This window comes from Alligator mississippiensis, chromosome 2, assembly GCF_030867095.1.
Source record: "Alligator mississippiensis isolate rAllMis1 chromosome 2, rAllMis1, whole genome shotgun sequence".
Taxonomy (NCBI): domain Eukaryota; kingdom Metazoa; phylum Chordata; order Crocodylia; family Alligatoridae; genus Alligator; species Alligator mississippiensis.
The window spans coordinates 19,984,594-20,002,417 of NC_081825.1; the positions used below are offsets into that span (position 1 = coordinate 19,984,594).

The 17,824-nt window shown below is 45.9% G+C and overlaps 1 protein-coding gene across 5 annotated transcripts in view; it reads right to left on the reverse strand.

The window, feature by feature from the left end:
* Positions 1 to 17,824, reverse strand: part of ZFYVE28 (zinc finger FYVE-type containing 28) — a 289,590-nt gene that overhangs the window by 134,193 nt on the left and 137,573 nt on the right. For all 5 annotated transcript variants that reach the window (XM_006263292.4, XM_059721512.1, XM_014607707.3 and 2 more), the window contains exon 2: positions 16,896 to 17,036. In XM_006263292.4, coding sequence (XP_006263354.2) covers positions 16,896 to 17,036 — 141 coding nt within the window. The remainder of the gene's footprint in view (positions 1 to 16,895; positions 17,037 to 17,824) is intronic.

Consider the following 17,824-nt stretch of genomic DNA (forward strand, 5'->3'; position numbering starts at 1 on the left):
GGGGAACATGCAAGTTCATGGTAGTCTGGGAGATAGTGACCAGCACTTGGTCGAGTTCACTATCCAGCGAAGGGTGGGTAAAGTAACTAGTGGGGCTAAGGTGTTGGACTTCAGAAGGGCCAACTTTAGCAAGCTTAGAAGGCTAGTTAGTGAGGGGATGCAACTCAAGAACATAGAGCAGATGGGGGTCCAGGTGGGTTCGAGGTATCTCAAGGGAGTGATCTTTGGGGCTCAAAAGGAGTCTACCCCATTATGTAGGAAGAGAGGTAAGGGGGGCAAAAAAGCCCCCTTGGCTGAACAGGGAACTCCAGGAGAGTCTGGGGGCAAAGAAAGATGTATAGGCAATGGAAGCAGGGAGCAGCCACCAAGGAGGAATATATCTTCCTGGCGCACTATTGCAGGGAATAAGTTAGACAGACCAAGGCAGGGCTTGAGCTCAGGCTGGCTTCAACAATCAAGGACAATAAAAAGTCCTCCTTCAGGTAAATAGCAGGCAAAAGGAAAGCTCAGAGCAACATAGTGCCTCTGCAGGACAAATCAGGACAGTTGGTGATTGACGCAGGGAAAAAAGCAGAGTTCTTCAATGAGTTCTTCACTTCAGTATTTCTAAGTACCAACCAAGCCAATTCCCCCACCTCGATCATTGACGGATGTCCACATGGCACCAGTCCGCCTACGGTTAGTTCTGAAATAGTTAAGGAGCTCCTGGAGGAGCTGCATGGGTACAAGTCAGCAGGCCCAGATGACCTCAATCCACGGCTGCTGAAAGAATTGGCCAGTGTCATAGCTGAGCCACTGGCACAGCTGTTCGAGCACTCATGGTGCTCCAACCAGGTCCCTGAGGACTGGAGAAGGGCCAATGTGGTGCCCATTCTCAAGAAAGGGAGAAGGGATGAGCCAGGTAACTTTAGACCAGTCAGTCTTACCTCTAATTCCTGGGAAAAAGCTAGAGAAAATAATCAAAGAACACATTTGTGCAGGCCCAGCAAGGGAAATGATGCTGAGGGGAAACCAGCACGGGTTTGTCACAGGTAGATCCTGCCTAACAAACCTTGTAGCCTTTTATGACCAGGTCACACACTGCCTGGACACGGGAGCCGAGCCTGATGTCATCTTCCTGGACTTTAGGAAGGCCTTCGACAAAGTTTTGCACCCTATCCTCATTGGGAGGATGCCTACACAGTCATGTGGGTGGCCAACTGGCTTAGGGACCACACCCAGAGAGTGGTGGTGGATGGTTCCTTCTCGGCCTGGAGGGAGGTGGGCAGTGGGGTCCCACAGGGTTCGGTCCTCAGACCAATATTATTCAATATCTTCATCAGCAATTTGGATGAGGACGTGGAGAACACCCTCTCCAAGTTCACTGATGATACCAAGTTATGGGGCAAAGTTAGTACACTGGAGGGCAGGGAGCAGATTCAGGCCGACCTGGACAGGTTGGATCAATGGGCAGAGAGAAACAGGATGCAATTTAATAAAGATAAATGTAAGGTACTCCACCTGGGAAGGAGGAACCCCCAGCACACCTATAGGTTTGGGAGTGTCCTTCTCAGCAGCTCGGAGGCCAAGAGGGATCTTGGAGTCATAATTGACTCCAAGATGAACGTGAGCCAGCAGTGTAACGAGGCCATCAACAAGACCAATTGCACCTTGTTGTGCATTAGCAGGTGCATAACTAATAGATCAAAGGAGGTGATGCTACCCCTCTATGCGGCACTGGTCAGGCTGCAGTTGGAGTACTGTGTCCAGTTTTGGGCGCCATACCTCAAGAGGGACGCGGGGAATCTCAAGAGGGTTCAGAGGAGGGCCACTCGCATTAGTGGCCTTCGTGATAGACCCTACAGGGTTGAGAGAGCTGAATCTCTTCAGCCTTCACAAGAGAGGGCTATGGGGAGATCTTGTAGCCACCTATAAATTTATTAGGGGAGGTCAACGGGGATTAGGTGCCGCGCTGTTTACTAAGGCGCCCCAGGGAGTGGCTAGGAATAATGGGTGTAAACTAGTTGAGAGGGGATTTAGGTTAGATATTAGGAAGAAATTTTTCACAGTAAGGGTGGCCAGGATCTGGAATGGGCTTCCAAGAGAGGTGGTGCTATCACCTAGCTTGGAGGTCTTCAAGAGGAGGCTAGATAGTCACCTGGCTGGGGTCATCTGACCTCGGTCCTCTTTCCTGCTGGGGCAGGGGGTCGGACACAATTATCCATTGTGGTCCCTTTCAACTCTACAATCTGTGAATCTATGAATTTACGTACAAACATTCAGGGGCATGGGGTGGGGGGGTTCAATTGGATCAAAATGGCTGCCCGATATTAGGTCATTCTGGACAGGGGAGGTGCTAGTGGGGGTTGGTGTTCCTGCAGGCTGAGGGAGATGGGGGGGAGGCACAACCCATGAGGGGTGGGAAGGAGGAGCGACCTATGGGTGGCGTGGCGTGGGGTGGGGTGGGGTGGGAGACAGGCACAACCCGCAGCTGGGATTGGCAGAGCTGGCATGACCTGTGGGTGGGGTGGGCTCCTCCCCCCAGAGAACCTACACGCCCATCCTTCCCCCCACTGGGACTTACTTGCCTGGATCCAGCAGTGTTGAATGCTGATACAAGTGGCTGCACCCCAGGTGGCTTGTGGGACGGGGGTGGAGAGCACTGTCTGGTCTTGGGGTGGGGGGAGGGAACAAGGGGGAGCAAGGAGCCGGGGGGTGGGGAATAGCCCATGGGGGGGGAGGGGGGGGGAAGAGAGAACAGCCCCAGGGCTATGGCCAGTGGCTGTGCAGAACTATGGCCAGGGCTGCACAGGGAAAGCGTACAGACGTTCTCTACACCAGTTTGACCTAAATCAAATAAGTGTGATACTACACAGCTCCAGGTTTATCTTAAACTACATTCTGCAATTTTTAGACCAGGTTGTGCACATGAAACTTCTGCACAGTTACAGGTTTAGACTGATTGCCAGTCACTGAGACGGGGTCTGTAAGTATAAGGTTGGCATGAGCTAAGTTTACATCGGGAAGCCATTCTGAACCCGATTTAACCTCCCCAAATATCTATATGTAGCCCAGGGCTCCCAAGACCTCTGGTACTGAGTAGTACTAGTTAATACAGAACTCATCACTGAATACATCATAGGCTTATTTTCTCTCCCCCTCCCCCCATATGCATTACTCTGCACATACCAATTTTAATTTTTCATCGACTACTTTGCTCCTTATTCACTCAGTTTTAAGAGCTCTCTCTCACAAGAGGGTCAAAAAAATTTAGAAAATCCAAGAGTACTGCGTTGACCAAGGATCCCTTTTCCACACCCTGAAAGAACTCCAGCAGATTGGCCAGACATGATTTCCCTTTACAGGACCAATACTGGACTTTCCCCATGTGTTTATTAATTCTTATTTTGTTTAATTTTGGTCTTGGGTTTTTTTGTTGTTTTCTTGGTTTTGGGTTTTTGTTTCATTTTTTATTCTACCAATCTGCTAAGAAAAGAAATAAGACTCAAAAGTCTTGTGGTTGTTTGGCTCACCTCTGGAACCCTTTTTAAAGATTGGTATTACACTGGCTACTATCTAATCCTATCATTAAGGTTGATTTGAATGTTGAGGCTGTGTACTTTTAAAGAGATCTGCAATTTCATATGTGTTTTCCTTCAGAACTTGAGTGGAAACCTGTCTGATCCCTCTAGGATCAGCACCATAACCTACCACAGGTAAAGCAGGAGGATGCGTTGTCAGTGTCCCACTGCTGCAAGGACTCTTAAAATGCAGTCAAGAGATCCAGTCAAAATCTTTAGCCTTGACTACAACCAACACCCAATGCTTCTTAGGGGGGAAAAAACCCAGATCCCCCCCCCCCCCCCCCCCCCAGATACCTGCAGCAACAGGAAAAATTCCCTCCTGGCCCCATGTGGCAACAAGAAAAGCTGAGAAGCATTTGTGGGGGGGAGGGAGTCTCTTTCCATTGTACTCTGCAACCTGGGGACAGCAAGCTTAACTCCACACATAATACATCCTCTGACTCAGCAGACAAAACTCCTCTTTCTGTATCCCCTCCATAAATTTATCCCAGCTGCTTTAATCTTCTTGCATAAAAGGCTGGTTGTGGAGTTGTGTTTCATACACTTGCTGAGCAGGGTCCTCCTCTCCCACAGCTGCAGAATTCTTCCCATTGTTCCCCAGCAATTCATGAGAGAGGATAGAGGGGACTCCTCAACTTTCAACTCTTGTGCTTTAGAGTACTTCAGGCATAGCTGCTCCTAAATCATACCTAACCAATGCTTATCCAACCTCTTCCTGAAAACCTCCAGCAATGGAGATTTCCCAACTTCCCTAGACAGGCTTTTCCACTGCCTCGCTATTCTAACAGTGAAGACGTGTTTCCTGATCTCCAATTTCAACCCACTTCGCTGCAACTTCAAGCCATTGGTATACATCCTGTTCTTGAAGCAACAGAAAAGTGTTCTCCCTCTTCTTTATGGCAGCTCTCCATATATTTTAAGATTGCTATCATTATCCCTCACAATTGCTTTTTCTGCAAACTCAGTATGCTTATTTCTCTCCACCTCTCCTTGTACGACTTGCCTTCCAAGGCCTTTATCATTTTTGTCACCTGCCTCTGGCCCCTCTTGAAGTTCCCCATGTCCTTTTTAAAATGTGAAGGCCAAAACCACACAAAATACTCTAGATGAGGCCTAACCACAAGTAAATGAAGGGGCACTATCACCATCTGTGTCTTGCACATGATGTTCTTATAACTCAGGCCAAAGCCTCACTAAAACAGCCCAAAGTTTGCTTGTCTTTTGTACAACTGCATCCAACTGCACTGTGACTTGTTAATTTTCAATTTACCAATCTGGTCTAAAACCTCACCTATTATCACATCAGTTCTCCATATTTATACACTAAGAAGTATGGCACGGAAACCTTCCCAACAACCTCTACAGTAAGGACCTATAAAAAGCTTTTGTTTAGCTTCTTTGAAACAGCAATCTCTTCCACAAACTCATCTTTTACAGCCTGGCCATTCAGGGACAAACATTACACACATAAATCAGTTTAAATGATCAGAAACAGGTTAAAACCTGTAACAGAACAGAAGTTAAGTGTACTTAAACCAGTTTCAAAACATCCAAAAGTGGCTTAAGATAGACCTGGATGAATGCAGTATCAAACTTAACTGATTTTGGTTAAACTGGTCTATCGAACTTCAGTCCCAGATCCCAGATGTGGGGAGCAGGAGGGAAATACAGGGGAACACAGCCTCCTTCCCAGCCCCAGCCCCAAGCCCTTGTGTACAAGGCCTTGTGTCCCAATGAGCCCATGCAAGTCACTGCCATACAGGTGTGGGGGGAGGGGAGGGGAGGGGAGGGAGCAGTCCCTCCAGCCCAGGGCCAGCCTGGATCCCAGTGCCTCAATGAGGGTTCCTCCATCCCGAGCAAGGTTTCCTAAGCCTTGTTGCCCATGCAGAGGGGAATTCCTCCCCTCCCACTCCCCCACATCATCTGGCGATGGTTAAGCCCTACCACCGCTGGTGTGTGGGGGGGAAAGAGTCCCACCCAGCCTGGGGCTGAGCCGGCACCTGACCACATGGAGGGGTGGGAATGGGGAATTCCCCCTCTGCCAAGTGACTCCCCCACCCATGCTTCTTAGCTTTTCTTGTTGCCACATGGGGCCAGGAGGGAATTTTTCCTGTTGCTGCAGGTATCGGGGGGGTTCTGGGTTTTTTCCCCCCTAAGAAGCATTGGGTGTTGGTGGCACTATGAAACTGCACCAGCAGCAGGGCTTGTGGGACCTTGCCTGTGGGGGAATCCCCACTGATGCATGGGGATCCCCCCACGTGGGCTGATGCCTGGCACCAGCTGGGCCCGGGACTGGAGCGACTGTTCCCCCACCCCTGCAGGAGGGAGAGTAGTAGGGCATGTCCTGGGTAGTCAATCAGGGATGGGCCCTGCTCAGCTGCATTCGGGTGCTCTTGGCAGCAGCTGGCAGGCTGGGAGCCACGCTCTAGTGCTCCCCGGCTTCTGGCCTGGGCCACAACAACCTGGGCCACTGTTGAATTTGGAAAGGCAGTCCAGATTCAACAGTGAATGTCAGTTCACTTCATTATTGGTTCAATCTATGTAGCTTAGAGAAACCTGTGAAGATTGAATTGATTCAGCCTCAGGCTTTTTGACTGTCTGTACTTAGCCTCAAAGCTCCACCAACTCCCTGGAAGTCTTCTCTTTTCTGATAAACTAAAAAAATATTTATCTTTAAGTACATGTCTTTAGTAACATGCTTCTCAAATTCTTTTTTGGCCTGCCTTATCATGGTTTTACACTCAGCTCTCCAGAGTTTGTGTCTTTTTTTCCCCCCTGAAGGTGGGCAGGATTTCCCTTTTTTTTTTTTTTTTTTTTGGAAGTAATCAAAAGACTGATATACAGAAGGGTTATAAAGTCATTCCAGGTGCTTTATTAAGATCTTTCAGCTCTTAAGCTGACATCATAACTTTTGTATGCCTGGGGTTGACAATATTAATGTTGGCTGGAACACATTTTTGTCATGTACACCACAATTTATGCTGTTGGTAGATAATAAATAAGATATACAATGCTAAATATTTTACATCATTTCAGCGTTAACAGTCTTGTTGAACTTTACAGGGGTCTCCAATATGTCACTGAAGGATCAACTCAAATGTATAATTGAGACTAAGTGAAGTTATACCTGGTGAGAAACAGATTCCTTCCTGTTTTATTTTAGTGGGTCAAATTTCATATTGCTGAGAAACTTATGACCAGCTGTGCTAGGAATAATTTTCATAAAACCATGCTGGGAACTGACTCTCACATTGTTCTGAGAACTTAGAGAAATAATTCTCATCTTATTAAAGTGAGCAGCAAGTACCATAATTCTGAAGCCCCTTTATAATATAAAGCACTTGCATACAGTATCGGAAAATAGTTAAACTCTGCACCACCAGGATTACAATAAACTGAATTTCCATTAAAGAGATGCTTTTAAACTTTGCCCCTGCCAAATTTAATCACTGAACTTACCTAACATAGCACAGTAAAGAATAATTTCAATAAAAAGAATAAAGAAATACAGTTCTAATATACTAAAATTCTTAGTACTTCTGTCTGTGCATCTGTCTGTCCGTAATGCTGGGGGCCAACTACACATGTGCACCAGAGAGGGTGGATGGCAATTGGCTGCATGGGCCTTGCCCCCACAGGCAGGGAGCCAGATGTGGAGGGAGTTCTTAGGCTTTAATGCTGTAGTGACTTGCCCTGGGTCTCATCAAAGCTGACAGAGACAGAGTGGTAGGACCCAGGGGGTGCCTTAGCAGGACTGAGCAGCCTAGCCCAGCCCACCCCCAGCAATTGCATTCCCTGCATGCCAGCACTGTCAGCACCATGTGGCCCAGCTGCATTGCAGGAGCAGGGAGCACAGAGCACACCAGCAGGGTGTGTGTTGTGTGTTGGTATTTTTCTGGTGCCAAGATGGCATATCCCCTTGCTGAAAGGGGGCAAAGGGATGAACTTCTGGTGGCAAAGGTCAGGGGTTAGGAGGGTGGGACTTCCAGTCACAAGATGGCATCAAGGGGGTGGGCCACCTGCCAAAGGGGTGGAGCTACCCATGCAGCCCTCAACAACTTGCCAAAATTTGGTAAGTGGCCCTCCACCCAAAATAATTGCCCACCCCTAGTTTATGTGGCTGACCACAAAGGGTGAGTGGTGGGGGGCACGTAAGCTCTCCCTGAAATGCTCCATCATTCATGACTGGCAATCAGCTAGTTTTTAAATAATTTTACTTAGTCAAAGAAAAAGATGGCACATAAATTGTAAACATAACCAGGGGCAAAATAAGTCCATTAAGGATGAAGTCATTTAAATGCAATGTAAACAACTTTTCAAGCATTCAGGTAGACCAGGTAAAAGTAGTGTTATAAAGCATGAAAGTCTTTCTCCCCGCCTCCTGCCCCCAAATGAGTAGTTCTAGATCAGGAAATTTCTAAATGAGCTACATTTTGAAATAATTTCACATTTGTTCTACAAACGCCATCTGAAATAATAATGTGTGTGGAAAAGGGAAAAAGAAAAATGTCTGAAATATGCAAATATTAGGTTTATTGAGAGTTGAGAGTCCTTCACATATCTGAGTTGTATATTAAATATACTGTTTACCTGGCAGGATATATTTTTCATAGATTCATAGATTGGCCTTGGCCTGTCTAACTTCATTTTACGTAGATTGCCATCATCACTTTAGTTCTATAAGATACTGTATTGCTTTTTTCAACAGTGTGCTGCTTCTTTTAAGGAAGTGGAAATGCCCTCCAGTCATGTAACTCTGCCAGGTAGGGGTACACCAATAAAAACTTTTTGGTCCGATACCAATGACCAATTACTGACTAGCCATATTGGCTGATACCCATCCAATTACCTATATGCAGCCCGGCATCTTGGAGAGCAGCATCCAGCTGGTAAGTCTACTGGGGGGAAGGGGCATGGGGGAAGGAAAGGGAGGGGGGCAGACAGGCTGCCACAGCGAGGGAGGGAGTATGGCTGGGGCAGGGGCAGGCACTGCCCAGCTGGGGTAGGGCATGGGATGGAGCTGGCGGCTCATCTGGGAGGCACAGGGGAGCAGCTCCCACCACTGCGTGCACCCCTGCAGGAGGCAGGGGGGGGATGTGCCCCCCAGATCTGTGTACAGGGTGCATGCTTGCAGGCTGTGTGGGGCTCTTCCTGGCATCTGCACTTGGGGCAGGTGGCAGTGGCACTGGGAGGGTGCTACAGCGGTGGCTCTAGCCTCCCTGTAAACCCCCTCCCAGCACTGAAGCAGCCCAGCCTACCTGGCCCAAGAGCAGCTGCTGGGAAAAGACTGGTGCAGCCCTCAAGCACCAGTTAGCAGCAGTAGCCTGCCCTTGCCCTGCACCCAGATCTGGGGGTCATGTACCCCCATGCCTCCCTTGGGTGTGCATGCAGCAGTGGAAGCTGTCCTCCTGCACAACCTAGATGAGCCACCAGCTTCACCCCTGCCCCAGCCCCACTCTCTCTCACCACGGGGGTCTAAATCTGCCCCCCCATGCACCTTCGCCCCCAACAGACTTACTGGCCAGATGCTGCTCTCCAAGCTGGCAGGGTGCATTCCTGCCCAGGTGCATGCTTCAGCCACACAGATGCGCACAGCACTTATCAGTGACTTTACTGGCCACCTCAGCCAAAAAAGCTGATTGCCCATAATGTGAATTTTCCTTTTATCAGTGCCAATATGATATGGACTAATGTATCATTGCACCTCTACTGCCAGGTATAACAAAGAATAGCACGACAAAGTGCAATTCTGTTAAAAATCATAAAACATAGTAAATTCAAGAAACGTGATCGATAGGCATCTAATTCTATAAATGTAATGCAAACACCAAAGTAAAGCCACGACAGCCATTTTTTCCAGTAGTAAGTGGAGGAAATTGATATATTGAATTTATATGAAAATGAAATGTAAAGCTTCAAAAACTATTACGCAAGTCCTTAATCATCTGTATCATGCTCAGCATGACATACCTCAATCTGTAATGCTCGCAATTCAAGAGAAAATAACTCCATGAGTTTTAAAGCCCTGCTTAAAATGTTCTTACAGATAGCTCTGTTTACTTCCAAGCTAACTTAGCTTGTCATCTGAGGGGGCTTTGTTTTTTAAAGAGGAAAAATGGGCTCCAGCATGCTTTATCCACAAAAATCAGTGCAAGACCCAAAGCAGCACTAACCATAATGTCCTCTACTCTATTCCATTAGTTTGCCTTAACCAAGACTTGAAGCCTTCTTGATGTGGCAAGTGAAAATATTATTTATAAAATATGTATATCTAATCTGAAAGATAAGATTATTTTAACAGGACCTTTATTATTTTTAATTGCTGGTAAAACATCTTGCTCTTGTAAGTTGTTACAGCTATATAAACTACCTCCACCCTGACCCCGCTCCCCCCCCCATGTCCGTAGTTGACTAATTTTGATGCATTTCTGATCTTGCTATTTTCTCTTCTCCAACAGGTACCTTCATATACATCTTCAGGCACTGTCCCTTCCACAGATAGGTCCTCATGCCAGTATCTGTGCTCAAAAACACTTTTCCATTGTCCCTCAAGCAGCAGTCCCCTAACTCCTTACAGATTTTAATACGTGTCATCTTTTCTCCTACTACTACATTTAAAACTCTCAAAAGCAGGGAGTGACAACATAGGGTCCTCAGGCTGGATCTGGCCTGCAGAGCCAGAAGGCTTTGCCTCTGTCTGCTTCTGAGCTAGGGCTGAGCCATGAGGAACTGCACTGGGACTGTGCAGCTTGAGCTGCACCAGCATTGCCAGCACATCTCCCTGCCCTGCTCCCCAGCTGCAGTGCAGGCCCATCTTCCAGACACTTAGAATTAGCCGGAGCTGGGCAGTTTCCAGCTGCACCTGTGCTTCAGCCAGGAGGTGAAGTAGGAAACAGCAGCAGTGTGGACGCAGCTTCCACAGTGCAGCTCCCCACTGTACCTGCACTGTACGGCAGTCAGGAGTGGGGGTGAAGGCTGGGCACTGGCAGAGGGAAGTGGCAATGGCCTCTGTGGAGCTCCCTATGGCCTGGAAGCTGCACTCACAAGCAGGGGGCTTGGACAAGCAGTTGTGGCATAAGCACAGCTTCCAGCTGCCTGGCCCCAGCCCAGGCAAACCCTGCCCCCCCCCACCCCCACATGCCAGGTTGAAGCAGGGTGGCTCTGCCCACAGTTAATAAAGGTTGCCAGCTTCTGTTCAAAAGGAACAAAAGCTTGTGTTTTGTCTGTAAAGATACCTAGGATCCTTTTGGGTGCTAGAAAAATAATAAAGGAGTTCTAATGATTAAAAAGTAATTACTTGACACAACATTAGACTACAGTCTGACTTTTACTTCCATGACTTACAGGAAAGCAGTAAGTAATGGAAAGATTTTATGTCAAGCCCAGAAAGAAGGCATAAGGATGTTGGTCAGGTCTTTCTACTTTTATGACAGACTGCTCTGGCAGCAGCCATCTATTTGTCAACTGAACCTAAGCATAAAAGTCACCAGGCACTGTAAACTATTAGAATCACAGTGTAGAATGTCATTAGAATATACAGCCAATTAAACTGACTCAGATTTGTCTCTGTATGTTTTCCCTACCTTCTTAGGTGGCTAACTTCTAGGCGAGGGGCAGAAGTTGCACATAAACTGGTTTTAATGATCAGAAACTAGTTTAAACCTGTAACAGAACAGAAGTTCAGTGCACATAAACCAGTTTCAAAACGGCCAAAACTGGTTTAAGATAAACCTGGTTGAATGTAGTATCAGACTTAACTGATTTAGGTCAAACCAGTTTAAAAACTGGTTCAAGTTAAATCAGAGTCCCCCAGTATCCCAGGATGCTTTGCAGCCCAGAGCTGGGTTGTGCTGTCTGCTCCAGAGAGCAGGGTTGGCCTTGCCCTTCTGCTTCCTAAGCCCAGTTGGGGACCACAGCTGGGTCTGCCTTGGAGTGCAGGGGCAGTCCCTGCCAGACTTTCCCCTGCTGAAGCATGGTGGGGGGAGGGGGGGCAAACAGCCCCTAGACAAACCCTGGGAAGGGCTTTAATCCCCACTTCCCCGGCTCAGTGTGCGGGCCATGCCCCTTGCTCTCTCCTTGTGTGGGGCACAGGGGAGCAACAGCCTGAGAGGGACTGCAAACCCCATCTGGCAAATCCCATCTGGGGTCTGGGGGGGCCTTTAATCCCCACTTCCCCGGCTCAGTGTGCGGGCCATGCCCCTTGCTCTCTCCTTGTGTGGGGCACAGGGGAGCAACAGCCTGAGAGGGACTGCAAACCCCATCTGGCAAATCCCATCTGGGGTCTGGGGGGGCCTTTAATCCCCACTTCCCCAGCCCAGTGCAGTGTGCTGGCAGACACTGAAGGAGGCAAGCAGTTAATAAGGGGAGGTAGAAGGGGAGGGAGAGGAGAAGGGGTTGTACTTTCCCTCAGCTCCCCCAGGCCATGTGGGAGGGGGAAGAGGCTGGAGAACCGGCGCTAGAGGGACTGGTCCCCTGCCACCTGTGAGCACAGAGCCAAGTCCTGCAGGACCAGACTGAGAGGTGGGAGTTGTTGGCAAAGACCTGGTACCATCATCACATGTGTGTGCTGGAAATGGAGCTAAGGGAACAGGAGAGAGACTGCTTGGGCTGGTATGACCAAAGAAAACAGAGGACTCCATTTATATTATAAACCAGAACCTGTAAAAGGCGGGAGACTGGAATACCTAAGAGGAGACAAAAGACAATGGATGCATGAGAGTCCTGCCAAAGGTGCTATAGGGGACAAGCATACTAATGTCAAGACACCCAAGGGGAGAGAAGAGGTGCAAATGTGCCTGTAAAAACCCAAGCCGAGATTCTCCAAGAAGAACTTTCTGAATACCTGGCTATAAGGAGACACTCTGCCCTCAGGTTTACATAAGACTTATGCAAGGCTTTCTCTTGTCTTGTTGGTTATTACATTCCATTTTAAGTTAGTCTAAGTTGTGTGTGCTCTCACTGTGTTTTAATGGGCTATATCTTAGCTTTGTTCTCTGTTGTGTGCTTGAGGTTGTAAATTGCTGTGTTCAATACATGTAGTTCACTTCAGAGAATAGACTATTCTCGTTCAAGCTTTTATGAATTCAATGCCACTACCTTTTCCCCCACCCATGAACCTGAGCTGAAGTTTCATGCCGGCCACAGTGTGCTTAAAGCACCCCTCCCCCTGGCCTCAGCCCCCAGGCTAGGGCCTGGCCATGCCCCTCTGCCCAAGAAGGGAGGGTAGGAAAAGCTTTGGAGCTTCGTCCCTTCCCTTTGGTAGTGGCCGGCAGACTACAAGGCATGCCCTAGTCCCCCTCTCCCCACCCCCCCCACTGCACCCAGCTTCTGGCCTGAGCCACTGCAGGCATGTGGATGCATTTCCTGAATCAAAAGTAAATATCTGTTCACTTGTTTCTCAGTTTTATCTCTGCAGCTCAGACTAACCTGCAAAGACTGAATCCTACTGTCTGAGACCACTGTAGAGGTTAAGATGACCCACATCCTTGCTAGAAGCAACTTAATGGCTGTATTATTCCAATTAGTAGGACTGGAATACTTTTTTCCTTTCCCCAAATTGCTCTTTGACTCCACTGTTGTACTGCTTTTTGCACTCCGTGACAATACTAGTGCTCTTAAATGCTAGAGCATGAAGCTTGCCCAGAAGCAAATTAGATCTTGCTTTTTTCAGTGGTGTGCAAATTAAAGTTCTTTTAAAAAGAGCAATACTAAAACCTCAAACCACCATGAAGTATTGGCTAACACTCGACTTGCTGTTTTCCTTATAGCAGTCTTCTACAGTCCATGACTGTTTACTGGTGATAGCATAGTTGCAACATTTCGGGAATTGCAAACAGCAAACTAAGATAACTAAATATCCCTCTTAAAGTAACAATGGACTTCCAGCTGCTTCTCTGGAAACATGATCCCAAAAATCTATGCAATATTCTTTTAAAGATATTAGGAAGGAGAGTACCAAGTGCATGAAACTTTTTTTCCTTTTGTCCATAGAATCAGCTAGCTTAATGCAGGCACTTGGTATGCTGATAGTGCACTGTTCTTCAATGTCATTTTAACCTGATTAGTGGATAGAATTTTTCCACCAGCCTAGCAACTCTGTTTTAGCAAATCTTAGCAATCTGATTGTTCTTAGCAACGGTAAGCAATTTCAGCCACAACAACAATGCACTCGTCAATGCACTCTCTTTAACATCCTTCTAAGAATTAATTATCTCTCTTTAATTTGGGAGAGGTGCGAGTGAGCTTTTGTTTCCACTCCCTTACCATTTCCTGTTAGGAAGCTTTTACATTCCTTTGTGGGCTTCCGATTACTTCTCTTGACTCTGAAAGAAAGTGTACACCTTAAAGGGAAGTTCTACTGGTCACCTGAGCCCAGTGAACTCTGGATTTTGGCTTCTTTGGGTCAAGCTTGTAGGACTTTTACTTGAGTTATGCAAGAGAGATGAGACATGTTTCACTTCAGAGACCAATGGCTTAACAAACCAGGTAGGCGCCTAGGGCAAACCATGCAGGAGAGCAGGATTGCAAGGGAAGGAGTGGAAGAGGGAAACATGGTTCCAAGAGCAGTTGGGGCTGCTCTAATAGCATGCAGTGGCAGGGGGACACAGTCTGGGGGGGGACACATGGATTCTGAGAGTAGGTGGGGGCCAGGAGTCCACACGCCAGGAGTATTGCCAGGATGGGACTCCATCACAGTCCTGGCAGAGCTGCTGCCACCACCATGCTCTTCCCATCTCAGTTCTGTTGCTCTTAAAGAAACAGCAGCCAGGGACTGTTTTGGAGTTCCCAGCCCAGCAGTGCTGCTGAGGCACAGTCTCTGTGGGGGTGTCAGGGAGATTCCAGCACCCCTCCTACCTTGGCATCTGGGGCAAGTGTCTATCTTGCCCACCTGGTTATGCTACCGATAGAGACACTTTCTTCACGTCCCAACCATAAGTCTTAAAATCTACCATCCCACAACTTGCATCATCTTTGAGACCAGGGGGAGAGGGGCGCAGCAGGTGGTAGGCTGGCTACAAACTGCTGCACTGAGGTCTGCAAAGCTCATGGCTGGTGGCAGGTGCACACATGCCTCTAGGCAGGCAGCAGGGAAAGGAGCACAGCTACTGATAATGGTAACAAATTGTGGCAGGAATCCAAATCTCATCAGGATCTTCCATAGAGCCTCTATTTTGATTGAATCAGAGGCCTTAGTCAGGTTAATAAAGGCCATGTAAAGATCTCTGCATTGCATTTCTCCTACAGCTGTCTAGCAACAAAGATCATATCTATTGTACCTCTAAGTGGTCTGAAACCAAACCGAAACTTGGGTGGAATGTTTTCAGTGAGGCAAGTGAGTCTACTGAGGAGCATGAGGGCAAGGATCTTCCCAGGTATGGACAGGAGTACAATATAATAATAATTACTGCAATCCAATCCATCTCCTTTCTTGAATATAGTAATGATTCTGGTATCTCTCAGGTCCGCAGGAATCTGTTAGTTCACATTTCTAAATATTCGTAATAATGATCTGCAGTTACCAAGATACCTTTTTTCCAACTTGCTTATAAATAAATTAATAAGGTGATCAATATCTTGCTTCTGTTTGGAATTCATGGCATTCTGCCAAGCATTCAGCCCCTCTCCTCTGCATCTGGTCTCATTAAGTGCAGCAATGTCAATAGCAACTCATGCAAATTCTGTGACCACGAGTGCTGTCCTTTGCTCCAGTTTGTCACACTTGATGGTCAGTTTCAAGGTACAGATATTCCAGGTTGTAAACTTCATTACTTGATTTGGATCACAAACATACTGATATCACTGGACATGACCTTTTAGTCAGGTGGAATGAAACAGACTATGTTGAGGACACCTTTTCTAGCCCCATCCCCATACAGGATGAACAGAGCAGATCCTAAATAGGTCTACTCAGTCATGAGCGCAGTTACCAAATTGCATGTCTGTCTCAGTTCCAAGTACAAAATGACCATCATGCAATCATCGCCTCCATTGCAGGTGCATAACAAGGGTCTTCCACTAGTCACTAGCACCTGCCTCTATTGCCCCATGTACATCACTGTAGGACTTGCTGTGGACAGAAGACACCTGTGTAGATCTTCTATTAATGTGGGGATGTCACTGTACACGAGCAACCACATGAGACTTTGCCAACACGACAGTTAATCCAATGGCAAGGAAATCCTAGATGACCAGAAGTTTCTATTTTCTGCAGCTTTCATCCGATTCGAAAACCATTGTGAAGTGTTAATCCTTCATCTGTCTACTCTACCATTTAGCAATTTTATTTTTGGATCATTATTAGACTGGAAACTTCATTCCTAACCTTGATGCCATGGATGACCCTACCAGGAGTACAAAACTCCAGATGACACCACTCTCAAGGTCTTTAATAGCATGCAAACTTCTCTGCCTCAAAATCTTAATCTGTGACAGGCTGATTTGATGCTCACTTCTCTGCTGAAAGAAGCATTGAACTTTTGATACAATAACATCCCTATCAGTTGTAATTTACTGTCATATTTAGTTACACAAAATAGAATGCATTTCTACAGTCTTAGACTAGTCCTTAATTCTGAGCCCTTCAAAGATTAATTAATGCAATCCATCCTAAATGTCTGCCCTTAGACTCAATGAGTAATTACAATTTTTCTCTGAGTTCGCTATCCTTTAATAAATTAGAAAGTACAATAAAAATATAAAGTCAGAGTTTTGATTAACGAATCATGCAACAGGGAAAAGTACAATTTCTAGTTTCTTTTTTATTTGATTTGTAAAATGGATCAATCATAGATTCACAGATCATCAAGTCTAGCTCTAATGTCTAATTGATCTTTGCAGCCTCCCAGCCTTTTGCCTTTGGATTGTACTGAAATGATGGTCATATGTATGCACGTGCACACATGCAAGCACACGTGCGCGTACTATATGTTACTATGGATAGGGTAGATTTCATTTAAAAGATCAATATTTACAAAAGAGGTCAATATTGAATATTAAAATCCTACATTACAGATTTTAGTAGCCATTATGAACTCTGACCACTGTATTCAGTACTCTTGTATGTATATCAATTAATATTCAATACTCTTAAGAAAAAATAATAAACCTGAACTGAATGGTTTATAAATGTTTATCCAGTTAATTCAAACGGATGTTGTTAATTTTGCATTTATGCAAAATTCTTTGAAAGCAAATATAAAGACAAATTTAGTTTTACAAATAATTCCAAAAACATATACCCTAAGGGTTTAGAGTAAGTAAAAAAAACTGGACACTGTATCTGGATAAACTAAATGAAATATGAACCAAGCCAGAATATGCTATTTTGATTACCTGACAAGAGCGAAACTGGTTGACCAACAGAGTGCATCTTTGCGGGTCTTTTCTTCCATCCAAACTGTCCAGTTCAGCTGCTACTTGATTCAGTTCTTCATCTGCATAATAGAATTGAGCAAGGAGCTGTGGATCTGTTCTCTGCAATGAAGAAATATATACAGTATTAAACTTAAATGCACCTTATTGTGTTTAAACAAAGACTCTATTTAACTCCATGTATTTAAAAAGAATAAATAAACCCACTGAATGGATGACTAGAACAAGACCTGGGCAAAAGCTACACATCTGACAAGACAGAAGAAGTAATGGTAAAATGGTAAAACTCATCAGAAGTATTTTTTTAATTTAGCTACTGCATTATGGGGTTGGGGGGAGGACAGGAAAAGGGAGAGACTAATTGCAGAAACAGAAACATTATCACAATAATCATTCTCCCACAATTTCCAAAGTTATGTTGGCACTTACATTAATGCTGGCACATAGTTATTCTGGCATAATAAACAGCTGAATCACAAGTTTTGTTTGTTAAACAAACATAAATGATACATTTCAGCTCTAGGAAAAACAGGCAAAAATTGTTTTCCAACACAAAAAGAACAGAACGGTACAGAAATCCTAGCCTTCCAATATAGGATGAAGCATAACAGTTGAAATACAATAATAGAATATGGAGCCTTTAACCTCTAGGTTGCCAGTATGATTGCAGCCAAGGCTGGAATGACTGACAGTTGTAATCATCTGTTTGATGACCCAAATAAAATAATTCTAGTGCTCTCTCTATCCTGCGTCTGCGGGACAGGCTTCTGCATTATAGAAATCACTATAAAAATTGAAGTCAAGGATTGAAAATAAATGGATAATGAACTATCATTCTCTGAGGTCAGTATTCAGGTGCATGGATGGGCAGTCTGGATTTGCTCGGGCAA